This window comes from Moschus berezovskii, chromosome 23 (assembly GCF_049115385.1).
Source record: "Moschus berezovskii isolate FMDL1 chromosome 23, NW_MosBer_1.0, whole genome shotgun sequence".
In the NCBI taxonomy this organism is placed as follows: Eukaryota; Metazoa; Chordata; class Mammalia; order Artiodactyla; family Moschidae; genus Moschus; species Moschus berezovskii.
The window spans coordinates 36,655,467-36,674,656 of record NC_142482.1 but is presented as its reverse complement, the minus strand read 5'-3'; the positions used below and the strand labels follow the sequence as shown (position 1 = coordinate 36,674,656).

Sequence of the window (19,190 nt, the reverse complement as noted above, 5' to 3'; positions counted from 1 at the left end):
ATTCACCTACGTTTTACCATTTTCTTTCTTTACTGCTTCTTACATCTCAGAGTTTTACTTCTGGAATCATTTTCTTTCTGTATATAAGATTTTTCCAAGTAAGGGTCAGGTCTTACTAACCTAACCCTGTAGGCTTCTTCGCTGTTTCTTGCTCACACCCGTTCTTCTGAGCTCTGTCTACATGACACACGAGTCAGGAATCAGATCACCTGGGGCATCTGTGTTACTGTTTAAGCACTCTGAGTGTGGATATGACTTGTCTCCCCAGCCACTGAAAGTGACTGAAGGACAGGCATTCTAGGTCTGGCAGCAATTTTATCTTATCCTCCACGGCACTTAGCACATGACATGGTTCTCAGAGAAGATATTTAACTCTTGTTTAACTGAATTCAATAAGAACTACCCACTGGATAAAGGCCTCTGGGAGTCAATCAGATGCTTTTAACACCATTTCTTTTTCCAGTTAAAGAAATTATTTAGCTGATGGGAGCTTAGCTTTTACTGTCCTGCTACCACAAGACTAACTGTAACTTTCACAAAAAGATAAGTCTCCTATCTTTTCAAAGGACCATACATAGGTCACCTGGCTACCTCTCCATCTACCTCTGATGGAAATTTCGTTAAAATCTGGGAAGTTATAGGAGTGGACGGTTACATGTTGAAAAGTTTAAACACAGGTCACATTGATAAGGCAGACAAACAAGGAACCTAAGAGTGAGTTCATGAGATTTAGTGACCCTTCTGCATGCCACCCTGAATACATTCCCATTCTTCCTCTCAATCATAACTCTAACGCTTGTCAGCTCCAGATGGCAGGCATTTCGGCTCACTTAAGCACCTGGAAGGCCAAAATCAGTACGCAGTCCAATGTCATGGAACTCTAGGAGGGTTCTGTGGGAGCTAAGTAGAGCAGAGCAGGCAGCAGCTGACGGAGCTGAACAAGGGCACCGATCCAGTTATTGCTATTTGAGAACGGAGGCTGTTAAAGCAATTACTCTCACTTCTCAAAATAAGCGGGTTTTCAAGTTAACTCTTAATTTAAAACGATGACAGTTTTGATCCCCCTTTCCCCAATCTCATTCTCCTCTGCCTCACAGGCAACCATTCTAATGTGTTGCTTTTTGGTTTGTGTGTACTGTTTACACTGTTTTGTGTGTATTTTACTTTATGTAAATGGTATGGCACTATGCATCTCGTTTCCTTTTTTCTTCACAGCAGTATGCATTTAAGATGCACCCATTCGCTTTCTTGTACATTTTGTTTGTTGTTTCTAACAACTACATGTTTATCATGGTGTACCTTCACCACATTTTGACTATTTACTCTCCAAGTGAAGGAAATCTCTACCTCCTTGCCCCAAACAACTCTGCATTTTAAAAACACACTCCTCAGACCCAGCAACACATGTGGGTGGGCTGGATTTAGCCTTCAGACTGCTGATTTGTTTATAACCTCTGAGACAAACCTCTTGCTCAATACCTGGAATTTCTTATCTCTGAGTTCCAAAAAAACAGAGTTTAAAAAAAGAAAAAAACAATGAAAGTATTTACAGAGTTCTATCAGCCATCCAAACATTGGTCAGTACATGTGACCAAGATGACACTCTTGCAAGAGAAAATTCTTAAACTCTTAAGTCAATAACTAAACAAGTCCACTTATTCCAGAGAAGTAGTGACAGACAGCATGTCTCAGCTGCGTTCTGTTTGCACTCTTACTCCAATTCACAAGGTTATTTTATACCAGCAAAGACAGACCAGGGGGGCCGATAAAACGGGGATCCACCTTTACAAACCACAGATGTGTCTTTACCACCTGAAGTTGTTCCACACAGAAACTTCCTGATTGATTAGGATGTGGTTGAGGTGAGAAGCAAAGTCCAAAGCACACATAAGGAAATGGTAAGCTGTACCTCTGAATGAAAACAAGACTGTTTCAGAAAAGCACTAAAAACCTGACATGAAATGGCTCAGAAGCGTTGCCCTTCCACACTTAAATAAATCTCCCACTGCTGTTTTGGTTCTGGTCCCTTGATCTGGATATCAATCATCTCTGCTGGACCATTTCAGAGACAAGCTTGGACTGAGGGGCCAGTAACGGAGGGAAGTTACGGGAAAGCCTACAGAACACAGCAGGCACCTCCCAAGTGTGAAGGGAATGATCACATGATTGAGTAACTCCTCTGAGATCCAGGAAAGGTCCCAATTAGAAAAGGGTAAATTGAATAACACATACTTGCATTCTCTACCAAAACCTTGGGCACGCGCTGGCGGTTCATCAGGAGGGGGAAGGGATCTCGCCCATCATTCCGTTCGTGGACCTCTCGAATTTCCACTGTATCATCCATAAGATAGTAATGGATGATGTAGGTCCGACATTCACCGAACATGCTGTCTGTGTCATCCCAGATGGCATAGAATCGAAGAACCTTTGAAGAACCCAAAGCAGTGACTTAAAGAAAAATTCCACAAGGGGAGAGTTTAACTTAGCTACTTTGGCATTTATGTATCAATGATGAAAAGATTAGCTAGAAAGACTATGAAGTAATCTCAGATGGTTATTTAAAAAAAAAGTATTCACCAAAGATACAAAAACATCTGAAATTATAAACCAGATGTCAACAGCTGGAAAGTATTAAGTAATAGACTTATAAGCTTGTGCTGAGAAAGGATTCATTTTGATACAAAATATTAGTCAGTGAAAGAGAAGCTGAATTAAAAGAGCAGTGGACCCTTCATTCAGTGGTTTATATGTATTAATAAAGATACACGTGAATGGTTTGTCTATAATTAGTATGGAAAGAATTTTCATTTATTAATCAGTATTTTAGTTCTTTCAACCTCAAAAACAGAATCTTTACAAAAGAGTAACAGTCACATGACTGGTTTAAAGAATGTTCTTAAAAGAATTTGGTAGTGCTAGGTAAAATTTTCTGTACTAAACTGAATTACATTTCTGAGAGAAACAGCAGCAGAGAAGCACTGAGGGTGACCTCACTGTTTTCTCCTTCCCTTTAGTACAGAGAAAAGAAGACTCGAATCTGCTCTCAACACCAGCTCACAAGGGGGAAAGACAGGCTGGAACAGAGCTGGAAAATACCCAGAACATTCTGTACTCAAACATCAATGTATAATAACATTTAACAAGGAAGCATCTGCAATGGGAATGCTTTGAAATGACTATTTTAACATTAGAAACCTACATATATGCAACAGCTTTGAAACATCCCAATAATTCACTCAAGGTTTCCCAAAGGATTCTTGGAGATTAATTCATATTTGGGAAAAGAAGTGGGCAGCTGGAAATGTAAAGTTAGGGAGCAGATGGTGCTCAGGAATTACTTTAAGAGAGAAGTTTGGTGGAACTCACAAGACTTAACTTCACAATCTTCTTTGAATCTCTGATATGAAACTTAGGGATTCCTGTACCTGTAACCCCAGAAAGATAGCACTGTACCTGACCAGTTAAAATACAGATGTAATGTTTCAAAATACACACCTACCAAGACAGCTTGCTAATAAGCAGTACCACTTTGGGAAACAAACCTACCTACCTGTTTGTCAAAGGTGAGAAACTGCTTGAGTTGATCAAAGTCCGTTGGGGTCACATATTTACGGAGAGGCTGTTTTCGGAGTTCAGTGTAAGGATCGAGCGCCATCTTCTCTGGGGGATTCAGCTCAATTCCTTGACTTTCCAAAAATACCTACGTAATTCAAAATTAATAATGATTATCCTTCTTGAAGCTTCTCAAAGTAAGTGCTAAGTGATGCTGTAAAAATAAACACTAACATAATAAGAATTTCTAAGCCACTGTTCTCATTAACCATTAGTTTAAAGCTTGAGCATGTCTTAGCAGTACCAAGCCTCCAACTGACCCAATTCTGTAATGCAGACAATAACTAATAATTACCTTAAGTAAAAATGGAAGTTGTGGTGGCAAGGTAACTGGCTCCAAATATGAATTCAGATCAATTAGATTTAGGCGCCCAGGAACAGAGGAAAAACTAGGATTGCTTATACAGACTTATATAATGCTTATACATTGGGAACCTCATCATAGTCTGAACAGTATGTAATTCATGTCAGGTATGGGGGCAAGCTGGGGTTCCCAGGTGGCACAGTGGTAAAGAATCCGCCTGCCAATAAAGAAGACCCAAGAGACGTAGGTTCAATTTCTGTGTTAGGAAGATCCCCTGGAGTAGGAAATGGAAACCCACTCCAGTATTCTTGCATGGAAGGTTCCACAGAAAGAGAAGCCTGGTGGGCTACAGTCCATGGGTCCCAAAGAGTCGGACGGGACTCAGCACGTCATAGAGCACATGGTGGCAAGCTGCACAAGGGAAAAGTTAAGCTGAAATCAAATCCCCAGCTTTCCATCTCAATTAAAACAAATATATGATTAAGTACTTCTCACAAAAAAAAAAAAAAAAGGAAAAGAAAGCAAACCCACCGGTTATTTCAGACCAAAAAATATTTCCATCAAACAGGAAAGACGAATCAAGGGCTCAAATCTCACTAGAAAAAGTAAAAGCCATCTGAAGTTGATGTGATCTTGAATTTATTTGTTGATTATGAGCAAATATATATTATTTTAAGTCACTATATATTTAATACAACTCAATGCTTAAAAGCACAACAAACTAACTTTTTTGTTGAGCACAAAAAAAAAACAATTTCCTGGGATCTATTTACATTCTGGAACTGGAAATTAATGTGGGTTTCTTTGGAGAATTGTGTGGTTTGCTTTTGTACAATTCCATACAAAATGTATAGAATTCAGGGCCAGAATATATGGGCTCTAGTATCACTTCTGCTAACTAGCTTGTAATCTTAGTATTTAAAGTTTTGGCAGGAATGTAGAAGCTTCCTGAAGTTGACTATTCTTCCTGTCTCTTAGAAAAAAGCCTAAGCTCTTTGAAGTGGTTATTCTAAACTGTCCCCAGAGGAGCAGAGAGAAGGGAGTGTCTTTGAGAGCAGAAGAGAGAAGTGGGGGAGGGAATTCCCCCAGACAGACTAAGAGCAAGACTCCCCATGGCTCTGCACAGATGCGCCAAGCCCAGGTGCAGCCCGCCAACACAGGTGTTCAGAGTCTAGTCTCCTACTCTGCACCACGCTCCAGGAAGGGGCTCTTGGTCACCAGACAACATGTGGACCCTGGATGACCCCGTTAGGTCTGGGAAGGCTGCTGCTTCCTTGCTATTCCTAGGGCCCAGAATCTCACATTCAGCTCACTCTGTCTATGGGACCATTTATGCAGAGCCCTGAGGAGGGTTGAGAATGGATGGTGATGATGAAGTGGGTGAATAGAGATGGTGTGAATAGAGATGGTGCCTTGTCCAAATCACACTGTAAAGACAGTTTCCTTTCTTATTCACTCATAGGTCCAGCCATGGCGAAAACCATCAAATTAGGTAAAATGTGGACAAACTTTAAACTATTATAGGAGCCAACTTCTAACAGATCAGTTATTGAAAACATAATCTAATCATCAATGCCTGAAACACTCAGCTCTTGTCTATCAGTCATTAGATCTTCATTTTCCACAAATTTCTGTATTTGCAAATTTGTCTACCTGCTAAACTTTATCAACTTAATCAGCTCTTGTGAAGCTTTTGTGGTCCTTTTCAGCTGAGCACGGAGCAGTGGAAATTCTGAGTTTTCCGATGCACACTCTCAGCTGAGGTCGAACACTGGGAAGTTCTGCCATGTTTCAGTCCTTTTCCTCGAACGTCCTCTTCAGTCTGTTTGGAGCCAGCCGCTTTTTCTCACTTATTTGCTTTCTGCAGGCAATTCTGCAGTTTGAAGTGGCCCCCGACCTTAGCGCTACGGTGCTGTCTCATATTCCCAGTACAAGAGGGTTGATAAGTACTCAGTACATCTAGAAATGGTTAAAGTGCTGACTTTCATGTTACCTACATTTTAGCACGAAAAGTAAAAGGCAGCTGTGATGTACCTTAAGGAAAAATTACAAGTGTCAGCTAAGTTTCATTCAGGCATGACTTACAGCGCTGTTGGCCATGACCTCAATGTTAATGAATCAACAGTAATCTGTAAACAGAAACAACACACAGAACAAGACCATGTATTGACTACAGGCTTGGAGGAACCCAACTCTGCATTTCTCTTAGGAGCAATGGTTCAGTATTTGTTAATTCAGTGTCTGTGAAGACTGTACTGCACATAACTACCATTAATAATGAAACGTGACTGTAACTGGCTTAGATCAATAGTTCAGGGATCAACTTGCAAATGTTCAAAGTATAAAGATGTGACCGTAAAAACAATTGTGATACCTCAAATTCATACAACACTTCATAATTTTTCATCGGTGGCACAATCCTGGAACTGCCTATGATAAAAAGGACTTCAAAAACCTAAAAAGAGATATCAAGACCCATCTGAGGGGGATGGTCTCTCAAAGATGGTCTGGTACCTCCACCTTCTCTATGGTTGTCTTGGCTGCTCTGGGGGCAGCACGGATGCCATGGCTCCCTCCCTCACTGCCCTGAGGTCCTGCCCCTGAGACATCTCATCAGCGAGGCCTTCCCTGGCCAGTATTCACATACCACACCCGCTTCAACTCCAACCCCTTCCCCCTCTTTAGTTTCTTCCGTAACTCTTTGCAGCATCTGACAAACATTTGTTTGCTGATTATTTGTCTCCTCCAACCAGAATGTAATAACTTCCATAAGGGCAAATCTTTATAGTAACCTGGCACCTAGAACAGTGCCTGGCATTCAGCAGGCACTAAGTATTCACTAAATATATTACTAATTAAAAAAAATAATAAGTGAGTGAACTCACAGTTCGGTGCACGGAAAAACTTAATCACATTTGGCATTATGTCACATGGGATTAAAGGCATAAAAAATTTAGGAACTGTATCTTTGCTAAAGCAAATTTGCAATTATTTACTAATACCTATACTTTGTGCTAAAGAAAGTGCTCTCTTTCGCTCTTTTTTCCCTCTCTCTACAATTAAAGCTGTCCCAAATCCATTACATATGAAATAGAGAAATGAGGATTTTTCTCAACATGTGTTTTTCTTTAAAAATGGTTTTATTCCAGGAATCTTTTAGATAGCACATTTCCCTAGTATACAGCAAATATGAGTTCCAAAAAATTACAAATCGCACAAAAAACTTGTGTCTCTTATCTGCTAGTAGAGATAGTGCTATTTTTGTAAATCTAGACTTAAGCTAAACTGCCCAAGGTCTCTTTCATATTTCTACCCCTTCAAGAGTCCCAGCTCCACTACTCTCTATCCGAACTGGCATGTGAACTGACTTCTAACCAAATGATTCAGCCACAATGGGAGTTTATTACTCAAAGATCCATTTAGGATATGTACCAATATCGTCATGAAACAAATGATGTCACCAAGCAGTGATGGCACAGGTGTGCATGTGTGCTAAGTCGCTTTAATCGTGTCTGACTCTGTGCGACTCTACAGACTGTAGCCCGCCAGGTTCCTCTGTCTACGGGATTCTCCAAGCAAGAACTCTGGAGTGGGCTGCTATGCCCTCCTCCAGGGCACCTTTCCAGCCCAGGGATCAAACCTGCAACTCTTACATCTCCTGAATTGGCAGGCAGGCTCTTTACCACTAGTGCCACCTGGGAAGCCCATGATGCCACACATGACATACACAAATGCCAAGTTAACCTACATATTAATCCACTCAGGACTGAGGATCAATGCCCTCCTCTTACCCTAACAAGTGACATGTATTCTCTCATAGATTAGAACAATGCCTCAGACACCAAAGCTTCCAAAAAACACATACTATACCTGTGTGAACTTGTCACAGTCAACAATGCGGAAAGTTTTGCCATAAATTGTGATGTTTATCCCTCGGTTTAGGTCTTTCCAATGGTAATGGTCTCCTCGGTCATTCTTGGAGAGGCGATGGCGTTTGATTAACTTCCCTTGAGGGATCCCAGAGTTTTCCACGACAGGCTCTACGACAGACATGCTATCATCTTCCAGATAGTAGTAAATGTGCACTTGGCGGATCCTGTAATGTTCCTCAGTTGACATAGGAACATCTTCTTGGAAATAGGCATCAAATTTAAGCACCTGTAATACAGAAGGGTGGGAGAAATGGTATGTTAGTGTCTCATCAAAAAAATAACAAGTCTCTTTTCACGCCGAGAATCACTCAGGGAGGCTCAAATACTACTCATCATTCCCACCTTGTAATTCCAAGGCTGCCAGACTACGATCATGGGACAAATCTACCCCTGCTGTCTGTTTCTATAGAACCTGCAACTAAGAACAGTTTTTAATACATTTAAATGGTCAAAAAATCAAAAGGAGAACAAAATTTCAAAACACATGGGAACTATACCACATATAAGTGCTAATGGCTGCTTTCCCATGATAAGGGCAGAGTTGAGTAGTTGGACTGCTGCTACGGACTGAATTACATCCCCACCTCCACAATATGCAGTGTTGGAAACTTAACCTTCAACATGACTGTATTTGGAGATAAGGTGTTAAGAAGCTAAGTAAGATTACGTGAGTCCTGAGGGTGGAGCTCCAATCCAACAGAACTGGTGGCCTTCTGAGAAGAGGAAGAGAGCTCTCTCCCTCGCTCTCAGCACACGCGCCCTGAGGGAAGGCCGTGTGAGGACACAGCAAGAAGGCAGCTGTCTGAGAGGCAGGACGAAAGCCTTCACCAGAAACCAAATCAACAGCAATCTTGGACTTGAAGCCTCCAGAACTGTGGGAAAATTAATTTCTACTGTTTAAGCCACCTGTCTGTCTGTATTTTATTATGGCAGCTCAAGCAGACTAAGGCAGTTGCAAAGCCCCAAATATTTATTATTTGGCCCTTTACAGAAAAAGCTTGCTGACCTCTGAATTAAATACTCAAAATAGGGGTAGATGGTTTACTAATGTGTTCCTTAAAGACTTAACTCTACTAGCCTTATTTCAACTTCAAAAATTCCATTTCGAATTTGTGAAAAGGATAAGAAATTTGGACAAGACGACGACTTTTGGCTTCAAAATGAAAATGAAACCTCAAGTCCATTTCTTTAGAAGTGGGGTGCCTTGTAAACATATATTAATGACATATTCATTCTTAGAGACTTTATAGGAATGAATCTCAAGTCGACCATCCACCACAACATCTTTGGGTGGCTTGTAAATACCCGTTTTGTGCTCAGAAACAACCATCCCAGATGGAGCAAATCCCAGGTCTTCTGGAAGCAGCAGCATCAGTGTAAAGTCAAAATGGCACAAAATGGGATTTTTAAGTTTCTATTATTCTAACATTTCTTTTCAAGGCAAGAACATATTAGAATGATGTTTCAGGGAAGTAAGAGTGTTAACCCAAACCCAACTCTATTAAAACAAGGGGAACAAACCAAGGAGACTCTTTAGCAAAGACACAATTATGGCTCAATGGAGGAGAAGATGAAATAATGTATAATGTTTACTGTGGAAGAATAAGATAAAAGCCAAAAAATAATGGGCAACTGCATAGCAGAAATATGAATATAATGGTCAGGGCCTTAAAACTCATAATAAAAAGATGGATCCATGTTGCAGAAAGTTTAAAGCAGAAAAATCATACAGTAAAAGCCAAATATGAAGATCCTTTTAAAGTAATATTTTACAGCAACTGCAAAGAATGAAGTGAAGCCATGATCAGTAATTCATGTACATAATAGTCAGTATCTGAACCACAGACTTACACAGATTTATCTGAGAAGATGACTCTGGTAGTGCAGATGGGGGGCTCGAATTTAGGCTTACTGAATTTAAGTGACAGCAGAGTTAATACTGAAGGAGGCGACTTGACATGTAGAGCTGGGCTCGGGGAAAGAAGTCAGCACGAGACAAAAATCAAAATGACTCAAGCATTTTGACCTGAGCAACTGAAAAAAATGGAACGACAATCAAATTGATGTGGGGGAGACTGTGGTGGAGCATATTTTGGGGATGAGGAAACAAATTTAGGGGTTTGGTTTTGAACATGTTTACTTTTGAGATATTCATTAAACATTCAAGAGGAGATGCCAAATGGGTAACTCATCTAGAATTCAGGACACAGTTCATCACGTAAAGGACATTTCAAGGTAAGAATCTGGGGTCAAGGAGTGAGCAAAGACAAAGGAGAACAAACACTGAACCCTGGAGCGTACCCAGCTTCCGAAGCCATCTGTTTTCTAAGGTGGAGGGGATGCAGATACCTTTGGCAACAGAAAGTTGGCCTCAGAATGGGAGGCAGGAAAAGGATACATACACACACACACCACATTTTCAAGGTTCAAATAATCAGGATTTTATGCATTCTATTTTTAAACACGTTAATGAGTTATTTAAAAGCAAACCTTATAGAATTATGTCATATGATCAGTACAAATGAATCCTAATCTATCTTTGTGCATTTACAATTGTGAATTGTGACCACTGTAGGCTAGAGTAGCTGGGTAGTGGTTACATTTTCCGAAAGAAGTGATGTTCTCAGAGCTGTGCTTTGAGGCATAAACCAAGCAGAAAGAAGGTAGGTTTTTTGTTTTGTTTTTTTTTAAGACAGGATGGTATGACCCTAGGTAGAGAAGCAGTCCCCTGAGTGAAATGGCAGTAGGAGGAAGGATGAAAAAGATGAAAGAAGAAGAAAACCACAAACAGAGTGGGAAGTCAGCCTGGGGAATGATGAGAATGGTACAGGAGCAAAGGGGAAGACGCAGGCACTCCCTGGAGATGTCCTGGTCTTTATCATCTACATAAGAGACCGTTATATTCAGTTATATTCTAATCATGAGGAACAGCACGAAGAATGTCCAAAATATGGGCACATATCGTGGCTATGAAGTGGATTTCTGGGTATTCAGAAATTTAAACTCTGATTTAATTCACAGAACCTGTGATTTCTTTACTGCAAAAAATAAAAATAAAAAAATCTTAGGTTCAAAACCATGCATGTAACTACTTCATAATCTATGGTAAGAATTATTTATCAATAAATTATGATGATCCAAGTAAAATGAATAGAAAAAATGTAAATATTCTTTTCACAACAATATCTTTAAAGAAATGAATTGCAGTATTTAAAAAGTATAAATTAAGTAATGACAATTAGCATAAAATTACATAGAGAAACAAAAAAATAAGAAGCTTATTTCCTATTAGGCACAATTTTCTCTCTTTGAATTTCATTAACACTTTTTCACTTTCTAGTTTACAACAGTTACTTGCTATTGTTTTCAGTAAAAATTGAACATAACCATTTATATCTTGATAAACTGTTAAAACCTGCCTGCAAATGCCAGAGACGTAAGAGATGCGGGGTTTTATCCCTAGGTCAGGAAGATCCCCTGGAGGAGGGCATGACAGGCTACTCCAGTATTTTTGACTGGAGAATCCCAAGGACAGAGGAGCCTGGTGGGCCCCAGTCCACAGGGTCACAAAAAGTCGGACACAGATGAAGCAACTTAACACAGTACAAACTGTTAAAAATGCCTGTCTCACTCCTCTCGTGTATTTTCAGCCCTCTCCCTTTCCTACTGGCTTTGCAGTACCTATCACAGCTGTAAATAAACAGGAGACACAAGAACAAGTTAAGACATACAAGATCATATATCACTGATAATGGATGTTTAGGTTCAGCCTATGAAAGGACATGTTAACGTGTTTGTATCAAATGAGTTAGCTGAGATGGGGAAGGGGAGATGATAAAGATTATGGCTGATACAGTAAAAAATACTTTCTTCTAATATGTGATTACCAGTGCAAATGGCAAATTTCCACAAGATTATTTTGTACCTTTCTGCCTCTAGCTTCAATAAGTACTCTGTAAGACCAAGAAAAAAGACAAGTAATATAGGCCAGGAATAAATGAAAACAGTTAACTAATGATTCGTAGTTGTCACATTCAGTTATATATAGACATCACTGGGAAATGAGAATCAATTAAGGGTTGGGGTGACACCCAAGTTTCTTAAAAGTCCCGTCAGTAATTCTGCTGCATGGCCAGGGTTAGGACAACCTCACCTTAGTGAAAAGAGAAAGCTCATTGACAAGGAAAATCAAGAATGATATGGAAATGTTAACAGATGGAAATAAAACTCACATTACAAAAGCATAAGAATAAATAAAACAAAAATGTTATACTACTACCCTTTGGTTAAGTTATGACAAATCTGAAATGTTCCCTGAAAAACAAAAATTTACAGAAACAGCCTAGACAAAACCCGACAATAGATGAAGTCATTTTCATGATATTTTGCATTTCACAGAGATTAAGAATTTGTCATTATTGCAGAATACCGGACTTTTAAAATGTGGAAAACACATCAAACAGGTAAACACAGCAATATGAACTCAAGAATTCAGAACCACCCCATCCAATGTTTTAAAACAGTATTTAGAAAATATTTCAGTGACATCTACAGGGAATTATTTTCTGTAATCAGCTTCCTGAGTAAAGAAAGAGTCTTTCAATCCTGAGTCCAGCTGTCTATGACTAAGGGTTGAGGCATTTGAACAATTTTTTCCTCAGAGAATCTGGAAAGCCTGTGGTTTACTACTGACTTTTCTGCAAACAGCTGGCTCTCAGAAATCTGAATTTGAGGGGTACCTTTTGATCCCAGATGATACCTTTTTATCGAAAGCCACATGCGCAGGAACAAACTGTGCAGGCGGGGCCTGCCTGGCCTGGCCATATGTAAGGATTGGGAGCTTGTTGGCCAGCTCGTCCAAATCAGCCTGGGACAGCTGGTTGACCTGGAGCCTGTCCCCGCCAATCCCAACTGTTGGACGTCGAACAACTGCATAGCCATTCCTATAGCCCAGCGTCTGGCTTCTATGAAATGCTGTTTTCTGAAGAAAAAAATACGTGTGTCATGATATAATAAATATTTGTTAGGTAGAAGAGCTAACTTCCAAAGGTATCAGATTCAACCTTTACTTATAAACATCCACAAACCCTGCCCTGTATCAAAAATTTTACCTACATGAGAAGGTTCTTGTATTTTAAGCTAAAACACGTGGCCAGGAACAAGGAGGCAGGCAGCAGTCTGAGCTTAAAATAAAACTTAAAGCCCTTTTACTGAAGCTCGAATTTTAATTATCAGCTCACCTGCCACAAAAAAACTAAAATATCTTTATGTAGACTCCTAATTTTGTACTATCTTATCTGGTGGTCATAAGTCATGGAACCAAAACAATCCAAATCTGTGAAGTGAATTCTTACCTGAAATGAAAGGCCCTCTTGCTACAGGGACACTAATATATTCATTGTAACTCTTTGGAAAGCAAATGGATATTATGGATTTAAAGTCAAACTCAATAATTCCACCCTCCATCCTTTAAGGATATAATCCAAAATCATGGGAAAGAACAATATGCCTAAGGCTGACAATTACAATGTTAATTATAATACAGCAAAACATGAGAAACAATCTAAAAGACAAACAGGAGCAAATGATGGAAAGCTGGCTTAATAGGCTACTATGCAGCTATTAAAATACTGGTTTTTGAAGACCATGTAGCAATCTGGGGAAAATGTCTATGATTTAATGAGCTCAGAAAGCAGCTTATAAAATTATACACATACTACAACTACAAGCATGCAAACACGTGCACAAAAAGACTGCTTTGGAGAATGTTCTCTGTTCTATACATTTCTGAATTATGTTCTTGGTCTTTTTTACAATCAATACATTTTTTTTTGATAACTGGAAAAAACAAAAGATTATATAAAAAAAGAAAAAAGTGAAAAGGAAATATTTTTGAAGGAAGGATATCAAAACAGTGGCACGGGGACCCAGGCTCCCCACCTTTCCACAAATATCAACGGTCAAACAGCTATCCACAAACAAGAGCTCTGGAAGAGGTCCATGTAGTAGGTTTCGCCAAAACAGTGGGATAAAAAACCAAGGATATTCATACAGGAAGAGAAGGAAGATTACCTCATTTTGTCTGCATCATCCCATTCTCCAAACCAGCACTGTTCAGTGCCAGGAGACAAATTCCCCTCAATAGGAAAGGAAGAGCCAAGTAAGCAGTCTCCAGTCTTTTTTACCTTAACTTCATGACCAAGAGAGGAACTTATTGTTTAAATTCTTACACTACATAAATGATTATTGTTTCATCTTTGAAAATCAGCCTATTGAATCTTAATGCTGACCTTTCAACACATATTTCAGCAACCCTGAAATTTCAGTATTAAAATAATAATTTTGTCAAGGGCTAAACTGTGTCGGAGAAAAAAATAACACAAGCCTATTTTTTTTTCCTCTTCAGTTTTGTCTAGAAGATACAACTAAAAACACTTGAGGTAGGGGAGGAGTGAAACAAAGTCCAAACAGGAATCTTTTATAAAAATGTTAAAAGTGAAAAGAAAAGGGCTAGGGAAGAAAAAACAAGAACATATCAATTGTGGCAGACAGTACTAAAGTGCAATTAGCTCCCATAAAGCACATGAGGATGGTTTGGGAGGAAGACGGCCAAGTGTTGAAAATTTAACTTTCCGAGCAAGAGCATTTGAGAAAAAAGATTAAACAAGACTGCAGAAAAAGTCGACGTGCTGGACAGAAAAGGAGATGGGGCTTGGTAGAAGCATAAATGAGACCGCGGGAAAGGACTTGACAGAAAGAACCCAAAAGGTGGAAATGGAGTTGGGAGTGGGAGCGATTACTGGGTTTAGGATTCAGAAGAGGAAAATGCGGGCGGCAATGACGGGCTTGGGGAGAGTGGGTGGGATGGGGCTGTGGAAATAAGGACGAAGGCGTACAGAGGTTGAGTCGGGGAAGGGGACCAGGTTGAGGGAAGAACAGTTTAAGGATGAAACTGGGCAGAGAGGGGTATGCAGAAGGGAGAATGAACTAGGGAGAAGGCCGAGGGAGCAGGGAAGCAGGTAGGGAAAACCAGCAAGAGCAGAGCAGCAAGGAAGAACGCTGGGAGGCCAACAGATTGCCAGGATGGAGTGGAAAAGCCAGAGAGGGATGGGCTGAGAGCAAACTCGAGAAAGTGGGTGAGGTTGGGTGTGGTGGTGGTGGGAGGGGGGAGAACAGAGTTGGGGGCAGAGAGAGGGTTTGAAGGGAAAAGGACAAACTCGCGTGCAGAGACGAGCAGAGACGCAACCTGCTGCGAGCTCTCCGAGGCTGCCAGGAGGTGGGGACAGGGGTTTGGCCGGAGAAGTCCTCACCGTTAAGTCCTTAAAGGACGTGCCTGGGAGAAAGGGCAGGCCGTGCACTGGATTAGACACCATTGCGGCCGCTCTCGCCGTAGCCACCCGGGTCGGGTTTGGTCCTCCTGGGTTGCCAGGGGAAACAGCAGCGTTCTGGGCCGCCCGGCAGCTCCATGGTAACGCCAAACACGCCGAGCGCTCGCGGAAGAGAGGCGGGGCCTGAGACGCAGGCGTGCCCGGCCCGCGCGTGCGCAGCCCGTGGACTAGACGTTCTCGCGGGAGTGTGGCCGAGGGGAGCTGGCCCCGCCCCGCGCAGTCACGTGAGAACGCGGGGCGGGACGAGGTGGTTGTGGGATGACATGATGGTTCTCCGCTCGAGGGTCCGGGTTCGGGGCGGGCCCTTAGATCAGTTACGGGAGAAGGGTCCTTCCTTCGCTCCACCCCAATCCTCTCCTCGCCTCGCCCCGCCCGCTCGCTCTTCTCCCACCTGTGGGAAAAAGGCTCTTGTCCCAGTTCACACGGAAGTGTCACTGGTTGGTTCCGGTTGAAGGTGTCACCTCTCCCTAACCCGTGCTTCCCTGGGGCCAGGGACTGAGAATTATTCATGATTGTAATTCTGTTGTTCAAGGACGTTCAATAAACAAAAGCAGCTGACTGGTGCCTAATCCTCCAACTACCGCATTCAAGTTTTTTCCTACTTTACCTTTCTGAAGGAAATGGCAACCCACTCCAGTATTCTTGCCTGGAGAATCCCGTGGACAGAGGAGCCTGGCGGGCTACGTACAGTCCATGGGAACGCCGAGAATCGGACACGGCTGAGCGACTAAGCGCAGCACGTTCTACTTCTGCACCCTCCTTCACAGGCCTTGGGGGGTCTTACATAGTCACCGCAGGCCACTCAGTATTTGTTGACTGGAGAGCTACAAGGCGCTCCTGTCGAGTCTCTAGTATCACTACCTACAGTTGCAAGAAAAAGATCAGACCCACGAGGGGAAATACATCTTCCAAGAAAAATTTATTAGTGCGGTGATAAATTGTCAAAACCGTAGGTAGTCTTTTTACAAAACTTAAATTATTGTCCCTTTAAAAATGTAATCCTGTTCTTGAAACATCTTCAAGAAAGAAAAAACAAGCTATCAGCAACGCTGAGGAGCTTAAAAAGAAAAACAAAACCCAGATGCCTGGACAATTGGATTCACTGGGTTTGAAATGGGGCCCAGGCATCTGATTTTATAACAGCTGTTTCTGAGAATGAGCCAGTTTAACGGAGTGCTATAGAGTAGCAAGCTTCACGCCAAAGGCATCCATGTCATGGGTGGTTTACTGCCAATACAGACAAAGGCTTTAGTTTTACTGCAGCTTGTCAGAGTAAATCCCCCTGATGGGTTTCACTAACAGGCATAAACCTCAGGGGGCCCAGGACATCAGTCCACTAGTGGCACGTGAAGCAGTTATTGGTGGCTGTCTCTACACCTTACCCAAAGAGTTTCTTTTCTGATAACACTTGCTCTCCCCTAACTTCTTCTATTTCCCATTTTTGTCCCCCACTCCTTTTTTCACCTTTCCAGCTTTTTTTTATTATTTTATTGGTGTAGTGCCCTAATGTAGGTGTTTAATACATTTTTTGAACCAATGCTTTGTAATGATACTAAAGACTTTACAAGTATCTGTCCATTACATTTTATCTTAGCCACTGACCTAGAAGGGCAGTGTGGACAAAGGATGTCACCTTCCATATCAGTAAATAAAAAGATGTTGCAGCCATTAAACCATCAGTCACAGAAGTCATCACAACTGTGCATGCTGAGGGGATTTAGGATGGACAAAAGCAGGATACTGGTCCTGGATGGTAAGATGCCTATCAAAGGAATGAGTTCAGTGAGCCCAGACTCTTGCATCTTCTCATACAAAGAAAAGCACTCATTCATTAACTTGAGATGTCTGGTTTTCTTTAATTAACAGTATTTTTTTTTCGATGTTCTGACCCCGTTTTTGTTGCAAAAGCTCCTGGCTCCTCCCTTATCTCTTTATGGTTGTTGCTTGGAGCTGAGAGGCTGTCTTCCTGGTTTGAATCCTCAAAAAGTCCATCGAATAAAACATAATTCTCAACTTTTAGGTTTTGCTTTTTTTGTTCATTTGACAGAAGTCAGCCACTGGGAAAATATTTCAAGATAGCAAGTTCAGCCTCAGAATCACTGGAAACTATGACCCTTGCTGACTCTTCATGATAAACTTAACACTGTTCCGAATTATACAATCCATCCCCCTGCCGCCCAACACTGCCACACCCTTTCTCTTAATTAAAGTAAATCCATGGCATTAGGATATACTTGGAAGAGCCCCGCTAGACTCAGTGCAGAGTTGCACTTGGGTCTGTATTCCCTGGGCTGGGTAGGGAAAGAGCCTGCAGGGCTTGGAAAGGGTGAGTCCTTCCTAAGTTTCCTGTCCTTTATGGCATCTGTTCCTATTGGGGCAGTGCCTTCTGGTCAAATGCCTTTCTTTCCCAGAAGGGCACACTATGATACCCTTAATAGAGTCTTTTAACTTCTTTCAGACCTAGACGTGCATGGTGAAGGAAACTTCTCTCAGTCGGTGGGCTCATAAAAATGACTTCACCTCTAAGGAGGTGAAGCCAGGCAGTATTGCATCTGTGCTAAGAAGCAAAGGTACAGGTCTGTGAAGAAGGTTGGGGGGAGTAGGTAAGACAGGGCTTCAGAAAACTGCATGTAACCTGAGAATGGGGGGATGTGATTAAGAGTTTATATCCCATTTCTCCTCAACATGATGATTCAGCATGGATTGCATTCACTATTTCTCACCTTTTGGAATTGAATATACAGGAGAGGGCCAGAGCCTGACCATCCCAGGCAGTCAAAGTGGAAAGTGCCGTGTTAGGAAGGCTGAACATAAAGCCTGGACTCAGAAGGCCATGGGGACGTTGCATGACCTTACAAGGTGCTACAAAACTTGGGGGATGGAAAAATTAGGGAAGGTCAGACTGCCAGGAGGCCGAAGCTGAAAGAGGGCCTCTTGGGCAGGATGACGTCTCTCAGGTATTGTTGATGGGAGAGGTCGGACAGCAGAGCCTGCAAGCAGTTGCCTACATAAATCTCCTTTTCCAGCATTTTGCCCAAAACTGGATTTTACCCAGAGTTTGTTTACAATCCTGGGACATCCTTATTTTTTAGTACCTAACATCACAGGATTAATATCCACGATGCACTACTGCCCTCTGCTGGATAAAAGTGGTACAGCATGGTTTGTGAAAAGCAAACTCATGGAGGTTTGGAAGTACTGGTGGTGTTGCTAGTGAGTGGCCGTGGAGGTGACTTGGGCTTCAAAATCACTGCAGATGGTGACTGCAGCCATGAAATTAAAAGACGCTTGCTCCCGTAAGAAAAGTTATGACCAACCTAGCCAACATATTAAAAAGCAGAGACACTACTTTGCCAACAAGTTTCCGTCTAGTCAAAGCTATGGTTTTTCCAGTTGTCATGTATGGATGTGAGAGTTGGACTATAAAGAAGGCTGAGTGCCAAAGAATTGATGCTTCTGAACTGTGGTGTTAAAGAAGACTCTTGAGAGTTCCTTGGACTGCAAGGTGATCAAACCAGTCAATTCTAAAGGAAATCAGTCCTGAATATTCATTGAAAGGACTGATGCTGAAGCTGAAGCTCCAATACTTTGGCCACCTGATTCGAAGAACTGATTCATTGGAAAAGACCTTGATGCTGGGAAAGATTGAAGGTAGGAGGAGAAGGGGGATGACAGAGGATGAGATGGTTGGATGGCATCACCAGTGCAATGGACATGAGTTTGAGCAAGCTCCGGGAGTTGCTGATGGACAGGGGGCTTGGCGTGCTGCAGTCTGTGGGGTTGAAAAGAGTCGGACACGACTGAGTGACTGAACTGAACTAAACTGATGGAGGTGACACCTTGCAAGGGCATGTACCTTGGTCAGATGCTCTCTATCCTTCATTTCTATCACTCCATGGGCTCTGGAATCTACCAAAACATTCTGGTCAACCACTTTGATCTTTGCTAAGTATG

The 19,190-nt window shown here is 41.7% G+C and overlaps 1 protein-coding gene across 3 annotated transcripts in view; it reads right to left on the bottom strand.

Annotated features, from left to right (window-relative positions):
* Positions 1 to 15,348, bottom strand: part of EFHC1 (EF-hand domain containing 1) — a 38,329-nt gene extending 22,981 nt beyond the window's left edge. Inside the window, exons 1-5 of one of the 3 annotated variants that reach the window (XM_055407263.2) lie at positions 15,159 to 15,348; positions 12,608 to 12,829; positions 7,787 to 8,074; positions 3,551 to 3,700; positions 2,233 to 2,425 (exon numbers count right to left, since the gene is read on the bottom strand). In XM_055407263.2, the coding sequence (XP_055263238.2) occupies positions 2,233 to 2,425; positions 3,551 to 3,700; positions 7,787 to 8,074; positions 12,608 to 12,829; positions 15,159 to 15,221 (916 nt within the window). In that variant the 5' untranslated portion in view covers positions 15,222 to 15,348. Of the gene's footprint in view, positions 1 to 2,232; positions 2,426 to 3,550; positions 3,701 to 7,786; positions 8,075 to 9,699; positions 9,855 to 12,607; positions 12,830 to 15,158 lie in introns of those variants that run through there. The other 2 variants (XM_088831293.1, XM_055407264.2) reach the window with 2 other exon arrangements.
* Between the last annotated feature and the right edge of the window lie 3,842 nt (positions 15,349 to 19,190).